General features: G+C 41.3%; 1 protein-coding gene across 1 annotated transcript in view; it reads right to left on the bottom strand.

Moving 5' to 3' along the window:
- The window catches only part of LOC139695092 (neurotrimin-like), an 864,799-nt gene that overhangs the window by 20,833 nt on the left and 825,200 nt on the right, over nucleotides 1-18,766 (bottom strand). Inside the window, exon 4 of the mRNA XM_071593718.1 lies at nucleotides 8,555-8,682. Coding sequence (XP_071449819.1) covers nucleotides 8,555-8,682 — 128 coding nt within the window. The remainder of the gene's footprint in view (nucleotides 1-8,554; nucleotides 8,683-18,766) is intronic.

Here is an 18,766-nt window from a genome sequence, read left to right as displayed (position 1 = left end):
CGCCTAACCTACTCCTTTTTCTTCTATTTTTCAAACTCTCCCATTTCAGTATGTCTAACATTTCTGTGACAATATCTGTTCTTTTGTACCTTCCGAGTATATCTACCTAGCTGCCTTTCTTTGAACTTTTTCTATCTTTTTAATATGTCCCACCTCATATGGATCCCATACTATGGAGGAGTACAGGTACCTGTATTCTTAGATAGGGATAACCAGTGCCTTATATGCTTTTTCTTTTGTGGCTACGCTACCTAAATACTAGCTACGCTAAATGAAATGCTGAAGATTTTAATACGTACATGAATGAATGCCAGCCAAGGGATGCAGAGGAAGGGGATGAATAGGCATTTTGAATGAAATTAATGGAGGTAGAAAGTATCTAAAGCTAAGGAATGAGTTATTGTAGTATGTAGCCTGGGACCTAAGGAAAGTTTGTGTTTTGTTAGCTAGGGCTTACGTGTACAATGGTGAGTAGTGCTTTGGTCTATCACTTAGCCGAATACGGTAAACCGCTACGAAGGAATTAGCTTCCGTTTTCTCCATGATTACTTTTATTATGATGTTACCTCTTCTAGCACTTCCATTACATCCGTAGGGTAGTAGTCGAAGCATAGCTACTCTACTGTATGCTCCTTGAATACAATTCTTGGTAAGGTTCATACCTATGAGAACAATATAAAGCATAATATTTTGAATATTCACCTCGATTAGTTATTATGGTGTTAGAATACGTTGTCGCTAAAATTCAAAAATAGTTCTCTTGAGGATTGGAACGGCTTAACTGAAAATGTTTTAAACACATTCCCTCAGACTATTTAAGCGGGTGCTTAAAAATGCCGGAATGCAGTGAAACATATTTTTCTTATGCCCACATTACCACCTGGCTTTGGCTTAATGTAGTCTTCTGAATAATAATAATAATAATAATTTTGTAAATATGATATATAGAGAAGAGTGATTTCTTCTAATGCCTCCTTTTCATAAAAATCATAAGATTGGCCAGGGTGGACGGTGAGCGTTCGAATCCAAAATGAGTTCCCTATCGTTTACACCCTTTTTTTCTCAAATAATACTTAATTTATTTTGCACATTTGCTTCCAGGATTTTTCTCTAAAGCTGTGGCCCTTGCCTTGAGCTCGCCTTGACGCCGCGTGTGATGACGGAAGGGTCTCCGAGCGGAAGGAGATGGGGCGCTGGCGTAGGAGGCTGTTGGCGATGGAAGGGGAAGCTCGACGTGAAGGGGGAGGACGAGATGGAAGGAAAAAATAACACCGGCGGAGAGACCTCCAAGGGTTGATTCCCCGGTGGTGTGAACCAAAGAGGAAACGCTCAAACGGCGAGAGGAGGATGCTGGGAGGTAAAACTAGAGGGTGGCTCCAATCAAGGGAGAGTGGAAAGCGGTTAGGAGGCGAGAGAAATAAGGACGGAGTGAGAAGCGCGAAGGAGACATCAAAGGAGTAGAAGGTGCCGACCTAGGGGTGAGAGAGGGCTCGGCTGGTGAAGAAGGCCGCGGAGGGATAGGGTCAAGGCGGGGAGGCCGGGGCGTGGGCGAGAGGAATCCCGGGAGACGGGCGGAGGCTGGCCGGGTAGAAGAGATTGCCAACACGGGGAGTTGGGCGCCTTCACACACACGCGGCCGGGAAGAGGATCGGGAACGGGAGGGAGCCGAAAACCTTCTAAGCCAAATAAACAGCCACGAATGTGTCGTCGAAGCAGTTCGTATCCAAGGGGTACCGGGATCTTTGGAGACGGGTGTCAAAGGCCAAACACGGGATAGCTGAAGGTAATATGTAGGAAGGAAAGAAGGTTTACCTTAGTTTTTCTGTTTGGATCGGTGCATAATCAACCCTGAAAACGGCAGAACCGAATCTTAGATTTAATTATACCCGCGAGTATGTTTAAACGGCATCGCTTTGTGCGTGCAATAGCCCGGCTCAGTTAAATTACGTTTATTTCGAGCAATTAGATTCAAGATGTAATCCGAGGACAGGTATCGTACTGCAACATGAACTTCAATTTAGAAAAGTGTAATTACATCAACAAACCCATGTCCTCGATCTTATTATTGGGGTTGGCCAACATGTACGCTAGCCACCGAAATAACCAGTTTGGAAACTGCTGACCTCCTCCGTATCATTTAGAAAGTTTTACATTTTAGGTAACATAAGTTGCGAAGTAATGAACGTGAAATTTAGTGACGTGATACTTCTTTATGATGGATATTGACTCTGAAATGAATCCTTACAGGTATACCTCTACTATCCACTTCTCTCACCTTAGGCGGTTCCAAACAATCTGAGTTTCTTAGTCCCTGTTTGATAAGTGAGTAAAAAAGCGAAGTGATAAAAACCCCTCGGACGTGCAAAATTTTATTTTGAAGTGTTGTTCATCTACATCTACATCAATACCCTGCAAGCCACCAAAAAAGTGTGTGGCAGGGGGTGCAGCACCAGGAGGAAAGGGTAAGGGATGAGGGGATTAGGGTTTTTCAAATGAATGGGGAAAGTTAAGGGGAACCTGCAAAAAAAAAAATATATATATATATATATATATATAATATAAATATAAGCGTATAACCCTGCGCAGTCGCTAACTTGTAGGTTAATACTTATTATGTCGAGCCGGATCCAGGGCGATTTCGATTAAAAGAATTCTGGTCTCTTATTGTTCTCGGAAAAAATGACCATTTAAATCTGTCTGTCCTGCAGTCAATCTCTCTAATCTTACATTCGCGATCCCTCCGCCCGTAATACGTTGGGGTTCGTATTATGTTATTGATGTCATCGGAAAAAGACCTATCTTTAAATGTTTTTAATAAGTTTAATCTATATTGTAAACACCGCTGTGTAAGGGAATCCCAGCCTAAATTTTCTAGCAAAGTAGTTACGCTACTGCGTTGGTCATAGCAATTTTTGACAAATCTAGCTCCCCTCCGCTGAACTCGTTCCAATTCCGAAATTAAATTTATCTCTTGCGGATCCCATATACTGGCAGCATACTCTAGGTGGGGCCTGACTAGGGCAATAAAACATCGTTCCTTCACTTTTTCGTCACATTTACCCAGCACTCTTTTTACAAATCCCAATTTTTTATTAGCGCGACCGCATATTTCCCGTATGTGCTTTCCCCAGGACAGATCGTGAGTAATTGTTACACCCAAGTATTTAAAGGAATCTACCCTCGCGATTTCTGTTTGCTTCACTTTGTAACTAAATGGTGGGGTGTTAATCTTTTCCCAAAAATGTATTAGTACGCATTTCTTCAAATTTAATTCCAATTGCCATGTATCGCACCAAGTCTGAATTGCATTTAGGTAAATGGTTGTTGTTTCAGTGTAAACAACTACCATCAGGTGTGTAGGTATTTCAGTTTTGAATCAATCAAATTTTATTCATTGTGCCGTTCATATTTATATCAAATCCTTACTAACCAAATGTATTTAACTAAATATTAATCAATAATTCATATTACATGCCAACGTTTACAGTTGATTGTCCGATTTTAATTTCTTTCAATGGAGCCTCATTCAGGCATCAGAGATTATTTTTGATCGTCGAGAGTGGAGATGAGTAAATACTAAGCCCCAAAGGCACGTGGCATTGACCCAACTGGAGCGTAACTCAAGGTTACTGGAGCCAGTTCCATTCCCTCTGCTGTCTGTGGTTTCTAATGAAGACCTGGCACCGGAAAACGTTCGGCCCGGGTGAAGCTGTGTGTAGCGCCCAAAGGCGTCAACAGGAATCGAACCTGAGCCCTCAGGATAGTAGCCCCACCCTGTTCTCGACCTACAGGACTATCATGCCCCTAATTATATAAAATCTGTTCGGTCATTAAGGTACAGTGCAGTTGAATGTTAAGGCCCAATGGTGATCACGAACAACCTCAATCAGTCGCCCACCGCAGCACTTGTAACTGGAACTGAGGGAGGAGGTTTCGAAGTAAATGGGATGGTTCGGAGACTGTGGTAGAACTTTTCAGTCTCCAAGTTTCGTGTGAAAAGGTATTGATCGCCGTCAAATGTCGAACTTTCAGGCATTAGAATCGAAGAGGAATGGAGATTTACGGGTGATGGATTTACGGAGAAATTGATTTACGGGGACATGCGACAACAATATACGTCATTTCATTCGATATATGAAGAGGGTAAAGTTTCTTTGGCGAGTTTTTTGTTGATATATGTTCTTCTTATGTAGGAGTTATATAATACATGAGCGAATGAAATAAATATGTAACATTGTTTAGAAATCTTCACCAAGGGAAAGATATATACCGTTGCCCAATAGCCATAAACGCTTACAGGGACAATAAATTTATATCGCTGCACATCTGAAGTTGACACCCGAAGGGTGGAAACCGTACCGAACATCAGTTTTTTTATTAATAGGCAGTGCTTTCATTGCTTGATCATCTAAATAAGGTTTATATCTATTGATAAGAATCGAAACAAAATTTGGAGACTTAGGAAAGAGCGAAGTTCGCCGCCTACATTGTGGTAGATAAATGGACGAGGCTCAAATCCAGTAGAAGCCTCTATGGCCAACAAATTGAGGGTTAAGAAGTTAAGGAAAGAGAAATTCGATGTGAGTTCCCGCAGTTGGGTTTTTGTAGTGAGGAGATAAAGGGACGGAAGAAAGGAAATGGGGATTATCGAGGAAAGGGAAGTTCCCCCGGAAAATGGAAAGAAGGATGAAGGAATTTACCGTAGTTTGTCTATTATGAATGGCAGCCAACACAAAACCTAATGAAAATTTATAAAAATTCAACGCTATCCCTCTAAAGGGTGACATTTGTAATCGAAGGGATGGCTGTGGCGTGAGGGTAACTATTCATAGCCAAGACATTTCGTCGTAAGATCGAGATCATTCGAATCCCTTTATTCCTCCCGTGAAACTTGCGACTCTGAACACACTCCGGACTAATGAGGAATCCTCAGTGACTGTTTATCTTCCTTCACGCACCGATTAACAACGACACTTCGGTTGAAACCCAACTTGCGTATTTGCATCCTTGCAAAAATGAAATAGCGACTTTGGTTCTCTTTATTCGCTTTTAGGAGAGGTGAGGAAGGAATATCTGCGAATGGTATAGAGAGGGTTACTCTAAGATGAGATCTTTTGACCATTTTTTTTAAGGAATCGTTTATTGAAATGCAGACTGGCTTGGTATTTGTTTGGTATCGCTTTAATAGAATTGAGTAGTTAGGCAGTATTTAGCCGCTTTATTTATCAGAATCCTTATGCATATGAGTAGAATACTCTCGATAATAATTGTTGGAAATCGTTTCTGAAATGTGCAGCATGCAGGAACGTGACTTCTGCCATTGACGTCTGTGTTTATAATCTATCATCAACATTATTTTTTACAGCCGTCCCTTGATAGCGTAACAACTTTATTATTTCCTTGAAAAACAATATTTTCAAGACTTGCAAAACGCAATTTCCAATTGGAAACTGTTTTGAATCTAATGAAACACTGGTCATTAACAACCACCACAATATTATTTCGCAGCTCAGCTACTAAATTCAATAATTGTTGCCCTGTAGAACAAAAATCAGTGACAAATGAATTCAGGAAGCAAAAATACACACGGATCTCCAGTCTCAAATATTTCTATAGATATTAGTAAAATCTAAGATAGTTCGTCCCCATGGTGGTATTACCGGCGTGAGAGAAAGTATCTGAGAAGAGAAAGATTTGAAAATTATACATTGCCTTAAAAAATTCTCACGAACGATATACTTCATATGCAGAACTATGTTTATTAAACATTTGCGCACCAATCAAAATTTGAATGGGGTGAAGCCTTTAAAATATAAGATATTTTTGATTGAGGAAAGCATATGAATAGCTACCCCTTTCAAGGGTATTATTATTAGATAATCTACAGGTTAAGATAGGTTTTGTATTGGCATAAGTACCAAAGAAATATTTTCTTTCTCCTAACAAAAGACAGCGCAACATACAACAAGCCCCTCTTCATCTCCGTATACTTCCACCCGTCAAACATCCCCATCCTATTCCTGTCCCTTCCTCGTTGGCCTTATTTTCTCTCTTCTATCGCAGTCTTCGACATACTACTACCGATTAATATGCTAATCTTCCATTTATTCCTGCCTCCTTATGATTTCTCCCAACAATCCCATCTCCGCGCCCACCATACACATTCCTATGGCTCCGTGAAATACCTGATAAACTTTCTATTTCGATAGGGTAGCTTTAGAACCGTGATTCTGAATTGGAATTTTAAAAACATTAATTGAGCACTCATTAAACTATGACTAATCTATTTTAATTATGCATAATTTTCAATGACTCTGCATTATTGATGCGAGTAATAGTATCGATATGCATTAGTGTTAAAAAAAGGTATCATCGCAAATAAAAATTGACATGGGGAGGAAAGGGAAATGAAGGTGTGGTGAAGTTGCGGAGTAAAGGGAAGAATTGAGAGAACTAGGCGATCAGGATATGCAATAATTTCATTCGGAACGTTGTAGCTTGTTGGGAGATATCAGATGCAATAGAAAGAAATGATATTCTTCGAAGAGGGAGGGACGAGAGTGGTCTAAGAAGGTCTTTCCCAAGAACCTAGAGGGAGGCTAATTGGATATATCCCAAGGCACAATAGCTTACTGACGACCATAATTAAAGGAAACATGAAGTGGAGAAATTAGGGAGAAGGCCAAGGATGAATTACAAGAAAAAGGCATTGGGAAACGTCGGTGAAAGGTACTGAGAATTGAGGGGATTGCCTGGGAAGAGGATAATTTGGACAGCTACTATAAAAAAATAATCCTCAGATTAATAATCCGTGGTGATGATGATATTCTTTAAAAGATGAATTGATCAGTAGTAGTTAATATCTGTTTGGAGAGAAGTTAGAAATATTAGGTGGAAAGTATGGCAAAAATATTGTTATCTATATGCAACTTTGAATGCGGCCAAATTTTACGTAGTGTAAATAAGTAGAGAAAAGATAAGTGAAGAAATTGATATCGAACGTAGTTTTGTACGGGGTCGAAACTTGGTCTTTAAAGTAAGAAGATAAGCGTTGGTTGAAGGCTGAGAGTCTGGAAAAGATTGTAAAAAATAAAATGGACAATATGGAAAACAAACGGATAAATGATAGGTATGGCAGGAGGCGAAATATTATTGTTGGGAGAAATTAACAGGAGGGAGAAAAATGGGTGGCGTCTATTTTGATTAGCTTTGGAATGTTATAGAATGTGATTGAATGGAGAGCGTTAGGCAAGGTAGGTAGGGGGAGGTAGAGAATGGGCATGAAAGTATGACGGATGGATGAAGCGTTAATTATCGTATAGTTAAGTTGTCACTTGGTGTTGTCTTAGGTGAATCCGGGAAATATAACTGCGGTTAGTTAGTGTGTCAAACTCACCAACCAAAGCTATCTTAACCGTTAGGCTGCAATAAATAATAATATTCTCCAGGGAGAAACTCCTGAGGCTCCATTTTCCTTATATAAACGAATGTGGAGTTCAACTCGGTTGTGAAATCCGACGAACAATGCACTAAGCTACGTGTTACCAACGCGGCATTTCAGAAAATTATTGAAACGGGGCGTGGGAAAGCGTTAGTCGCTACTAGTCACCTCACGATTCCCATCCCCATTTGGCATGACATCGGATATGTTAACACGCAAGAGTGTATTCCCTCACCACGCCCCGTTGCTGGGTATGAACTTCGGAGATCGACGCGCTAAATTTGTCCTCTTGACCCCAAGGATCGAGGGGCACTGTGTGGAAGGGGAATGACAAGGAAGTCGGAAAACTGATTCTCCTCGAGCTCCCACGAAATTTCTCCCTCCTCACAACGCGGAAGAAACCGCTCGGGGCGATGCCAAAACCGAGACGACCTCCGCCTCGGATCATTATGTTGTCCTCAAATCTTCCCTTTCCCCTCAGCTTCCACCTTCATGTTTCCCTCCCTCAAGAACAAACAAGGGAGCTCTGGAAAGCCTTCTAGCCCCGAGCGCGCCGCGGGGCTCCACAACATGACTTCCGATGATACTCGGGCCGCGAGAGAAGGGTTAAGGGGCGGCGCGAAGTCGTTCAGCGAAGGTAGAGAGTAAGTCGGCTGATTTTCACGTGACCTTGCGTCCCGAATAATACGGGTTAGAGTGTACAGGCCCGGGGGAGGGGACGTTGGGGTGGAGAGCAAACGTTGGGTGCCTGGGGTAGGATTACCGCCTTGAAGTGTGAGGGAAGGAGACCCCTGGAGGGGGGCGGGGTAGAGTGGTTAGCGAAGGCCTCGAGGAGGAAGCGTAGGGTGGGATAAGGTAATCCTCATGGTGGGTGTGGGGTTTGGATTGTGGGAAAGGGGTGGCGAGCTGGGGTTCGCGCGGGGGTCTCCAAACCGGGCTGATGTGGGTTTTCTGTCGGAGGGGTTGAGCGTGGGGCTTATCGGATGGTCTGCCGCTGGATCTCTCGGTGTGGGTGGGATTTGGAACGGATTGGCCGGAGGAGGAGGGGAGAGAGAAGTGGCAGGGGATGTTGGGTGAATGGGTTTCGAGTGAGCGACCGGCAGGGATGCTTACCTTCCGGTTGTGGCTCCATATCATTGTGGGTGGTGGTTCCGGAGCGAATCTCACGAGGCAGGTTAAGTTGATGGTGCTGCCTTTGTTGATGAATAGATCCGCGCTCCCGAGGATCTCCGTGATCGGTTCTTCGGGTTGATATGAAATGAAGAAGGAGAGTTTTTGAAGGATGGACACGGAAAGCAATTGATAAATAGATGAGTTAATAATAAATTTACTCTACTGCCTTAACATTATTATTATTATTATTGATAGTTTAACTTTTAAGATTTTGGATGGACACATACTGATCATCGTTTCATTTATAAGATTTGTCTAACAAAACACAATCTGACAATACAATAGACCCTCTTCAATTCCACCTTATTTCTTCCTCCCTTCATCTCGTCTGAAATCCTTTCAATTCCTACACCCTCTTCGCTTATCTAATGTCCTCTTCTTTATTAGTCTTTAGCATCCCATTGTCAACCAATATGCTCATCCAAACATTTTCTGACCTACTTTCGATTTCTCCCTGCAATATTATCTCCTCTTTTACTATGTGTAGCCCCTCCTCGTTTGTTTCTATTTCTGTCGGTGTCAATTTTTTTACCCTTCTCCAAACCCGCCTTTCAAAATCTTCCTAACTACGTAATCGCATATCGTGTAGCTTCAGCGACCAATTTTCTGCGTTGCTCAAAGCCACGCTCCGTATGAAATTATGAAACTTATCTTTTCCTAACGCCCATACTCAACATCGCTGTCATCAACTCTCTCCTTGAGAAACTTTATTTGCCTTATAAAATTCTGCCAATGAAGTCCTTATTACTCTGACCATCTTGAGTCAAAATATTCCCAAGAAAGGTAAACTGTTCCAATTGCTCTAGTTTTTGCCACCCTATTTTAACTTTTAAATTAGATTTCCTTTTTCTCGAAAGCCTTATCACCCTTACTGTCCTAAAATAATGTACGTAAAATTATCATCCACCAGCGACGAATCCTGAGTCAACTTTTGAGAGGGCCCATCTTGACCGCAATGTAGAGCGGGGTAGAGGAAGAAAGACTAAAATAAGTTATACGGAAATGTAAAAGTTTTATAAATATGAAATATATCCGTTTTTGGGAGTTTGATAAGTTTAAACAATTTACTGGAACCGAGTCAAAGATGAAGCGTATCATAGAAGGTGTCGCGGTCCCCTTGGATTCGCCTTTGTCAATCCATGCTGAGGGACGTGTTAGTTCAGCTGATGGAACAGGGATTCCATTAGACGCCTCTACTCAGGCTCAGCGTCGCCCAAGCTCCATGATATTTCGGGTGCTAGAACTTCCAAGGAAACCACAGGTGGCACTGAGTCATGTACTAGCTCTCCTACCTTGATGTGTGAATTTCTCATATCGCGCTATATATTGAATAGCATTATGTTAGTTTTTCCCAGACCCAAGAAACCAACCTTCAGGTTGATCACCGAGTTTTTTTGTCGGTAAGATAACAAATGACTGAATATTTAAATACAAGGCAAATGTTTGAGACCCATGGGAGAAATTTTAACTGTGAATTTTGGAAAAAAGCTCAATAACAATCCGCTCGATTAGTTAAAATTTGCTTCGAAAAGCAGTAGATACAATGGGTATGCCGGAAGAATTAAGGGTGGAGCTCATTCAGTCGAATAACAGGCAAGGTTGTATATTAAGAGGCACACATGACAGCCGAGTTTAGTTATTTGACACCGAGGGAATTACTATGGTTTTGCTTTACATTGGCGTATTGGATCATTAGGGAGAAATAAAAGAGTTAGGAACAAACATGGGCGTTCAATTTCCTTGACGAAGTATAAGCATAATAGAGACAACCAGGCAATAACCCTGCATATTTAAGTAGTTAAAGGAAGGGGCCGAGAGCTGAGGTCATTTGCGCCGTTAGGGATTGGTGGGTAATTTAGCGGCAGTAGTATGATCAGGGAATGTACGAGGGTCATCCGGAAAGTAGTACCCGTTCGTGCCGCATGAAGTGCTGACGACGCGAGTAACCGCTGGACGAGGTCAGATAGCTTCAGTGGCTTGTCTGCCTTCTCTGAGCCAAGTTGCGTGACGCTAGCATTGCCTGTGTTGTTTCTGTGATTGTTTACAATGTTTAAAAAAATTGAGAACGCCGCCAGTTGTGAAGTGAGGGCAGTGATTAAATTCCTCAATGCAAGAAACGTTCGCCCATGTGATATTCATCGCCAATTAAAGGAGGTGTATGGAGACAATGTAATGGACGAGTCGTCTGTTCGGCGGTGGTGTCGCAACTTCAACATGGGAGGGGGAACACACACAACGATGAGCGTTCGGGGAGACCGTCTGTCATTACAGACCAACTGGTGAGCTCAGTTGACGAATTCGTGAGGAACGATCGGCGCGTCACAATTGATGACATCTGTGAGCATTTTCCCAATGTTTCTCGAACAATTGTTCATGAAATTGTTAAACACCATCTGCATTATGCAAAAATTTGTGCAAGATGGGTCCCTCGCGTATCTCAATGAGCTGGCGGCGAAGGGCTATGCAGCAGGAATACAGAAACTTGTCACACGTTATGACAAATGCCTTAATTTGCTTGGAGATTATGTTGAGAAGTAGTTTAAAGTATCCTCTTTCAAATAAAATTTTTTATGTTTGTTAATATTTACTTTTGTGTCTTTATTTCACGAACGGGTACTACTTTCCGGATGACCCTCGTAGGAAGAATGGTGAATAGCAAACGTGGAGTCGGTATTAGCCTGCTCTTAACGAAAGATGCCAGGAAGTCAACATTTTAACGTCCCATCCGTTAGACGGCACACTCACTCTATAAGTGCTAATAGCACCTGAAGTGTAGATAAGTTATTGAAAAATCCTGCCACCACCGGAATTCGAACCTGATCCCTCGGATTGAGAAGCCATTACTTTGACCACCGCAACATTTCGATCCCCATATAATGTTTAGGTGCACTTGACGGAATTCGAAACAACTAAAAAACGATGTCACTACATTTTTAATTCAAAAAGCAAAATTTAATGCTATATTCGAGCAAACTTATTATTACATAATGAAGATGGGCATTCAGGTGCACAAGTGTATGGTTGCTTATGTATGTTCAAATATGCGCAGGAGCATTTTTTGTGTAAATTGCAAGTTCCCCTTACAATTCCCGCCGCTCGTCCTTGCAGTGGCTTATGTTGAAGTAAATACCGCATTTCTCGTCGCATGGAAACATACCGCTAGGGAATCGATGCATGGAGCAAACAAAAGATCGAAACTGCGGGATAAATTATTTGTCAGTTTGAGACTCGTATCCATAATCTTCTAATTGCCGTCCACCGTTGGTCGATATGACTCAATCCCTTGGCTCGTTATACCCATGCACAAGTGTTTAGAGGCAGTAATTTGTTAATTTATTGAAAAATCAGAGCATTTTTAAGGTAGAAATAGGTCCCTTTTTCCTCCTCTCGGAAAACTAGAATATACATCTTATTTTTGGAAATATTTGTATCATGATAGTCCGTACTAAGCGGATATTAACATACAATTTCCCATAGGCTTGTGATGCTTTAATGTTTTGCAAATTATTCTTTTCTTTGAAGAAGCATCGTTATTTAAAAAAATATTATAAGGTGAAATCGTTGTAGAAAGTAATGATTCAGTACTTGTATTGGATTCCGTTATTCGACAGCAAAAGCAAATATAAATTATACTCTTACCTCATGCTCATAGAAGAGTATTAACAAAGTAGCTTAAAAGCTGTGGAAATTGGACCCTCCCTGGCTTTAAAGTCCCTATATTTCACTGAATTTTAACAAATAACAATTTAAGTCATACAGAATATTGAATGTACCTGTATATAATGAAATCACCACTAATTAAGGAGCGCAATTAATCATGAAATTCCAAAATTTTTCTTTGATCATTTGTACTTTGGCCCATAATAACTGAGGTAAAATTTTATCGCAAACGTTACGTATGCCATTCCTGTGATATTTCACGGCTATATCTAATTGATTTCTTTGATGGAGAGTTAGAGAGCAATGTATTCTTTTAACTTATTGCCAATCCTATCCCCAGAATAATGAAAAATTTCCTCTTTCTTTTATTAGTATCAATATTTAGAAAATTCGTTTCATATGCAATGTGTTTTGTATGGGCATCAGTCCGTGGAGTGAATATGCTTGATTAACTGTTCTTGAGATAGTTTTCTCCACATTCTTGCTAACTCTAGTTCCATTTATTTTTTTGTACTTGATGAAACGTAACGTTTGCACCAGTAGTGATGATTATATTTACCTATGCCCTAGCAACATAGTTGTAGGTTATGTACTCATAACCCTAGAAACATCTACGAAAATCCTTTTACTTAAGAGCAAGATAAAAAATCGGAATAGAGCAAGACGTACATTATAAAGGTATTGGATATATTCCAAAGAAACTGCGGGAGATGCCGCAACAGTAACTTTTAACGGAGTCATCCGCTAATGTGCATTTTAATGCAACAATTTCAGAGCGTAAAAATCATTCGCCTTGACTGGGACTCGAACCCAGATCCCTCAATATCCGGTCGAGTGCTTTAGCCACTTAAGCTACCGAGGCGTCCTCTTAAACTCTGAAATTTTGGGGCTTTTAAAGGAACTAGATGTTATGACGAAATACCGTACATACAATGTCACATGCATTCGTAGTCGTGCGCGAGGCGCCACTGTCCACGAGGTTAAAAGCCAACTTTAAACACGTATGGTGTTTTCCCTTTGACAAATTCCAAAGAAACTGCGGGAGATGCCGCAACAGTAACTTTTAACGGAGTCATCCGCTAATGTGCATTTTAATGCAACAATTTCAGAGCGTAAAAATCATTCGCCTTGACTGGGACTCGAACCCAGATCCCTCAATATCCGGTCGAGTGCTTTAGCCACTTAAGCTACCGAGGCGTCCTCTTAAACTCTGAAATTTTGGGGCTTTTAAAGGAACTAGATGTTATGACGAAATACCGTACATACAATGTCACATGCATTCGTAGTCGTGCGCGAGGCGCCACTGTCCACGAGGTTAAAAGCCAACTTTAAACACGTATGGTGTTTTCCCTTTGACAAATTCCAAAGAAACTGCGGGAGATGCCGCAACAGTAACTTTTAACGGAGTCATCCGCTAATGTGCATTTTAATGCAACAATTTCAGAGCGTAAAAATCATTCGCCTTGACTGGGACTCGAACCCAGATCCCTCAATATCCGGTCGAGTGCTTTAGCCACTTAAGCTACCGAGGCGTCCTCTTAAACTCTGAAATTTTGGGGCTTTTAAAGGAACTAGATGTTATGACGAAATACCGTACATACAATGTCACATGCATTCGTAGTCGTGCGCGAGGCGCCACTGTCCACGAGGTTAAAAGCCAACTTTAAACACGTATGGTGTTTTCCCTTTGACAAATTCCAAAGAAACTGCGGGAGATGCCGCAACAGTAACTTTTAACGGAGTCATCCGCTAATGTGCATTTTAATGCAACAATTTCAGAGCGTAAAAATCATTCGCCTTGACTGGGACTCGAACCCAGATCCCTCAATATCCGGTCGAGTGCTTTAGCCACTTAAGCTACCGAGGCGTCCTCTTAAACTCTGAAATTTTGGGGCTTTTAAAGGAACTAGATGTTATGACGAAATACCGTACATACAATGTCACATGCATTCGTAGTCGTGCGCGAGGCGCCACTGTCCACGAGGTTAAAAGCCAACTTTAAACACGTATGGTGTTTTCCCTTTGACAAATTCCAAAGAAACTGCGGGAGATGCCGCAACAGTAACTTTTAACGGAGTCATCCGCTAATGTGCATTTTAATGCAACAATTTCAGAGCGTAAAAATCATTCGCCTTGACTGGGACTCGAACCCAGATCCCTCAATATCCGGTCGAGTGCTTTAGCCACTTAAGCTACCGAGGCGTCCTCTTAAACTCTGAAATTTTGGGGCTTTTAAAGGAACTAGATGTTATGACGAAATACCGTACATACAATGTCACATGCATTCGTAGTCGTGCGCGAGGCGCCACTGTCCACGAGGTTAAAAGCCAACTTTAAACACGTATGGTGTTTTCCCTTTGACAAATTCCAAAGAAACTGCGGGAGATGCCGCAACAGTAACTTTTAACGGAGTCATCCGCTAATGTGCATTTTAATGCAACAATTTCAGAGCGTAAAAATCATTCGCCTTGACTGGGACTCGAACCCAGATCCCTCAATATCCGGTCGAGTGCTTTAGCCACTTAAGCTACCGAGGCGTCCTCTTAAACTCTGAAATTTTGGGGCTTTTAAAGGAACTAGATGTTATGACGAAATACCGTACATACAATGTCACATGCATTCGTAGTCGTGCGCGAGGCGCCACTGTCCACGAGGTTAAAAGCCAACTTTAAACACGTATGGTGTTTTCCCTTTGACAAATTCCAAAGAAACTGCGGGAGATGCCGCAACAGTAACTTTTAACGGAGTCATCCGCTAATGTGCATTTTAATGCAACAATTTCAGAGCGTAAAAATCATTCGCCTTGACTGGGACTCGAACCCAGATCCCTCAATATCCGGTCGAGTGCTTTAGCCACTTAAGCTACCGAGGCGTCCTCTTAAACTCTGAAATTTTGGGGCTTTTAAAGGAACTAGATGTTATGACGAAATACCGTACATACAATGTCACATGCATTCGTAGTCGTGCGCGAGGCGCCACTGTCCACGAGGTTAAAAGCCAACTTTAAACACGTATGGTGTTTTCCCTTTGACAAATTCCAAAGAAACTGCGGGAGATGCCGCAACAGTAACTTTTAACGGAGTCATCCGCTAATGTGCATTTTAATGCAACAATTTCAGAGCGTAAAAATCATTCGCCTTGACTGGGACTCGAACCCAGATCCCTCAATATCCGGTCGAGTGCTTTAGCCACTTAAGCTACCGAGGCGTCCTCTTAAACTCGTGTTTAAAGTTGGCTTTTAACCTCGTGGACAGTGGCGCCTCGCGCACGACTACGAATGCATGTGACATTGTATGTACGGTATTTCGTCATAACATCTAGTTCCTTTAAAAGCCCCAAAATTTCAGAGTTTAAGAGGACGCCTCGGTAGCTTAAGTGGCTAAAGCACTCGACCGGATATTGAGGGATCTGGGTTCGAGTCCCAGTCAAGGCGAATGATTTTTACGCTCTGAAATTGTTGCATTAAAATGCACATTAGCGGATGACTCCGTTAAAAGTTACTGTTGCGGCATCTCCCGCAGTTTCTTTGGAATTTGTCAAAGGGAAAACACCATACGTGTTTAAAGTTGGCTTTTAACCTCGTGGACAGTGGCGCCTCGCGCACGACTACGAATGCATGTGACATTGTATGTACGGTATTTCGTCATAACATCTAGTTCCTTTAAAAGCCCCAAAATTTCAGAGTTTAAGAGGACGCCTCGGTAGCTTAAGTGGCTAAAGCACTCGACCGGATATTGAGGGATCTGGGTTCGAGTCCCAGTCAAGGCGAATGATTTTTACGCTCTGAAATTGTTGCATTAAAATGCACATTAGCGGATGACTCCGTTAAAAGTTACTGTTGCGGCATCTCCCGCAGTTTCTTTGGAATTTGTCAAAGGGAAAACACCATACGTGTTTAAAGTTGGCTTTTAACCTCGTGGACAGTGGCGCCTCGCGCACGACTACGAATGCATGTGACATTGTATGTACGGTATTTCGTCATAACATCTAGTTCCTTTAAAAGCCCCAAAATTTCAGAGTTTAAGAGGACGCCTCGGTAGCTTAAGTGGCTAAAGCACTCGACCGGATATTGAGGGATCTGGGTTCGAGTCCCAGTCAAGGCGAATGATTTTTACGCTCTGAAATTGTTGTATTGGATATAGTTAGTTTCTATATAGTATCGGGCTATAGTTACAACAAATGATGGAGCTGCTAGAAAAATCTCAAGAACTGTCGATAACACACTGCTGATGATAAATCATTACTTCTCTAAAACTCTAAAAAATTGTTAAGTTTTACCTGATATTGCCATGTATTTTAAAAGAAAAACAACAGCTTTGAAGTCCCTACTTTTGAAAAACATTACCCTCGTAATATTTATATTTAAATATAAATGAAGCCTCTTGAGCCGTTAGAGGTAGGTGGTCCATTCAGCATTGTTTGGACACCGATGACTGATCCTGGGCGATGGTTATTACCTCCTGTGACATATCAACAAGGTTTTTAATTTTCACTGGAATGCAAATATGTCTATCGCCCATCTATATATTGATACAGGTAATTTTTTATATTTCACGTGATACTTTCGCATAATGTTAATTCTGCGAGTGTTCAAGGACGGATTTATTAGACTCGAAGTTTCATATTGAAAGTCATTAGAAGTGATTCGCAAGATTAGTTTCATTTAGTTTAAGACCTTGACATCTCTAGTCCCTGTTTTCAAACTTATTGCTCTCGTCTTTTTGGTTACCAGGTTAAGAGAATCAAGCGATTAGATACACAGTGATAAACGAGCTTTGAGTTCTCTGACTCTCATAGTACGAAGTCATACGACCCTTATATTCACATTTATTTTATTTATTTATTTATTCAGTATAAGTCCGAAAACAGCGCATTCTGGCCTTTACATCGAACTATTAACAACGATAACAATGATCACATTTACAAACACCCAAGCCCTAGGTGGAGAAAAACTCACCCCGGCGGGAATCGAACCCGCGACCCTTGGAATGGCAGACGAGGACGTTACCCCGCCGCCACCGGGGTCGGCAAATTTGTCTTACGTTGACAGGAACGTTCCTTTAGAACATATATTTCACTCTAATTTTAGTTAAAGTCGACATTTGTCCTCAGGGCTCCATAGTGCTAAGTGAAGAAAAAAATGAGCCGAAGAGTTACAAAATATATTACCATAATTTATTAATAGGACAAGTTTAAAGTATGATATATCATAAAACATGTATACGAACGGGTATCCTTTTTTGGAAATTATTAATTAAAAATAATCAAGAAATCTGAATAAAACTTATTCTGCATATTAATTGATTCTTAAGTACATTATTTAATAAATTACAGCTATTAATGTTGATTTGCTTTGTTTCAGTAAGCCATAGATTGAAGTAACTTGTAGTATGGAGAAGACAGAGGCTTGCAGTGCGACTAAGTTCCTTCATTTGAAAGACTACGGTCCCAGAAAAATCCACGATGAAATGATAACGTTAGCCCGTCATGTGACACAGTTTTGAGGAGGAGAAGGAATTTTCAAACTGGCCACATGCCCCTCACAGGAATACCAGGAAGTGGAAGACGACTCACGGACGATGCTGTCACAGTGAAGAAAGTGGAGGACCTATTAAACCGAAGAGAAATCATCCAAATGATTATGAATAAAACTAATCTTAGTTATGGCAGTGTGTGCAAAAGTATTCCCAATGAGCTGCACATGTCAAAGGTGTCAGCACGTTGAATTCCACGACTACAGACTCCTTTTCAGAAGCAAACACGGCGCGAACTGTCTAGGGAGATGTTGAATCTTTGTTAGCAAGACGAGAGGATTTTTTTGGAAGCCTGGTAATAATGGATGAATCTTGGATCTATCAATATAATCCAAAGAGATTAGAAAGGAGTAGAACTATAGTGACTAACCTCCCACCAAGAAGGCTAAGGTTCAGAAGTCTGCAAGATAGGCCCTGCCGTCTGCTTTTTGGAACTGTGGAGTGATTTTAACAGACTATCTAGAGTAGGGTCAGGCCAACATTTGTGCCTATTTCTGCAAACTGCTGATCAAATTTTTTGATGCCAAAAAAATGCGCGGTATGTCATCCAAAGGCATATTTGGTCTTCCTGCCGACAATGCACCAGCTCACTCATCTCAAGTTGAGGTTGAGGAATCAGAGCAATGTGTCTTCGAAAATTTGCCACATCCTCCCTATTCTCCCGGTCTCACCCCAAGAGACTTTTTCTAATTTCCAAAACTTGAAAAGTGGTTGGGGGGTGGAACATTTGACAACACAAATGATATCATTCAAGAGGCGGAACAATGGTTTTCGACGCAATCTGTTCAGTTCTACGATGACGCCTTTGAAAGGCCAAGAAAGAAAGGCAAGTTAAATTATTGGTTTGATTATTTCGTAGCCTTAATTAAAAGTTTACAATATCTTCTATTATAAATAAAAGGAATAGTCTAGTGAAGTTTAGTTCGTTGAGGAACTTAACCAAAATATGATCGTTAAT

This window comes from Hetaerina americana, unplaced genomic scaffold, assembly GCF_022747635.1.
Source record: "Hetaerina americana unplaced genomic scaffold, ioHetAmer1.1.p SCAF_6, whole genome shotgun sequence".
In the NCBI taxonomy this organism is placed as follows: Eukaryota; Metazoa; Arthropoda; class Insecta; order Odonata; family Calopterygidae; genus Hetaerina; species Hetaerina americana.
Note: the sequence above shows the minus strand (reverse complement) of the source record. Positions and strands in the feature narration are given on the sequence as shown.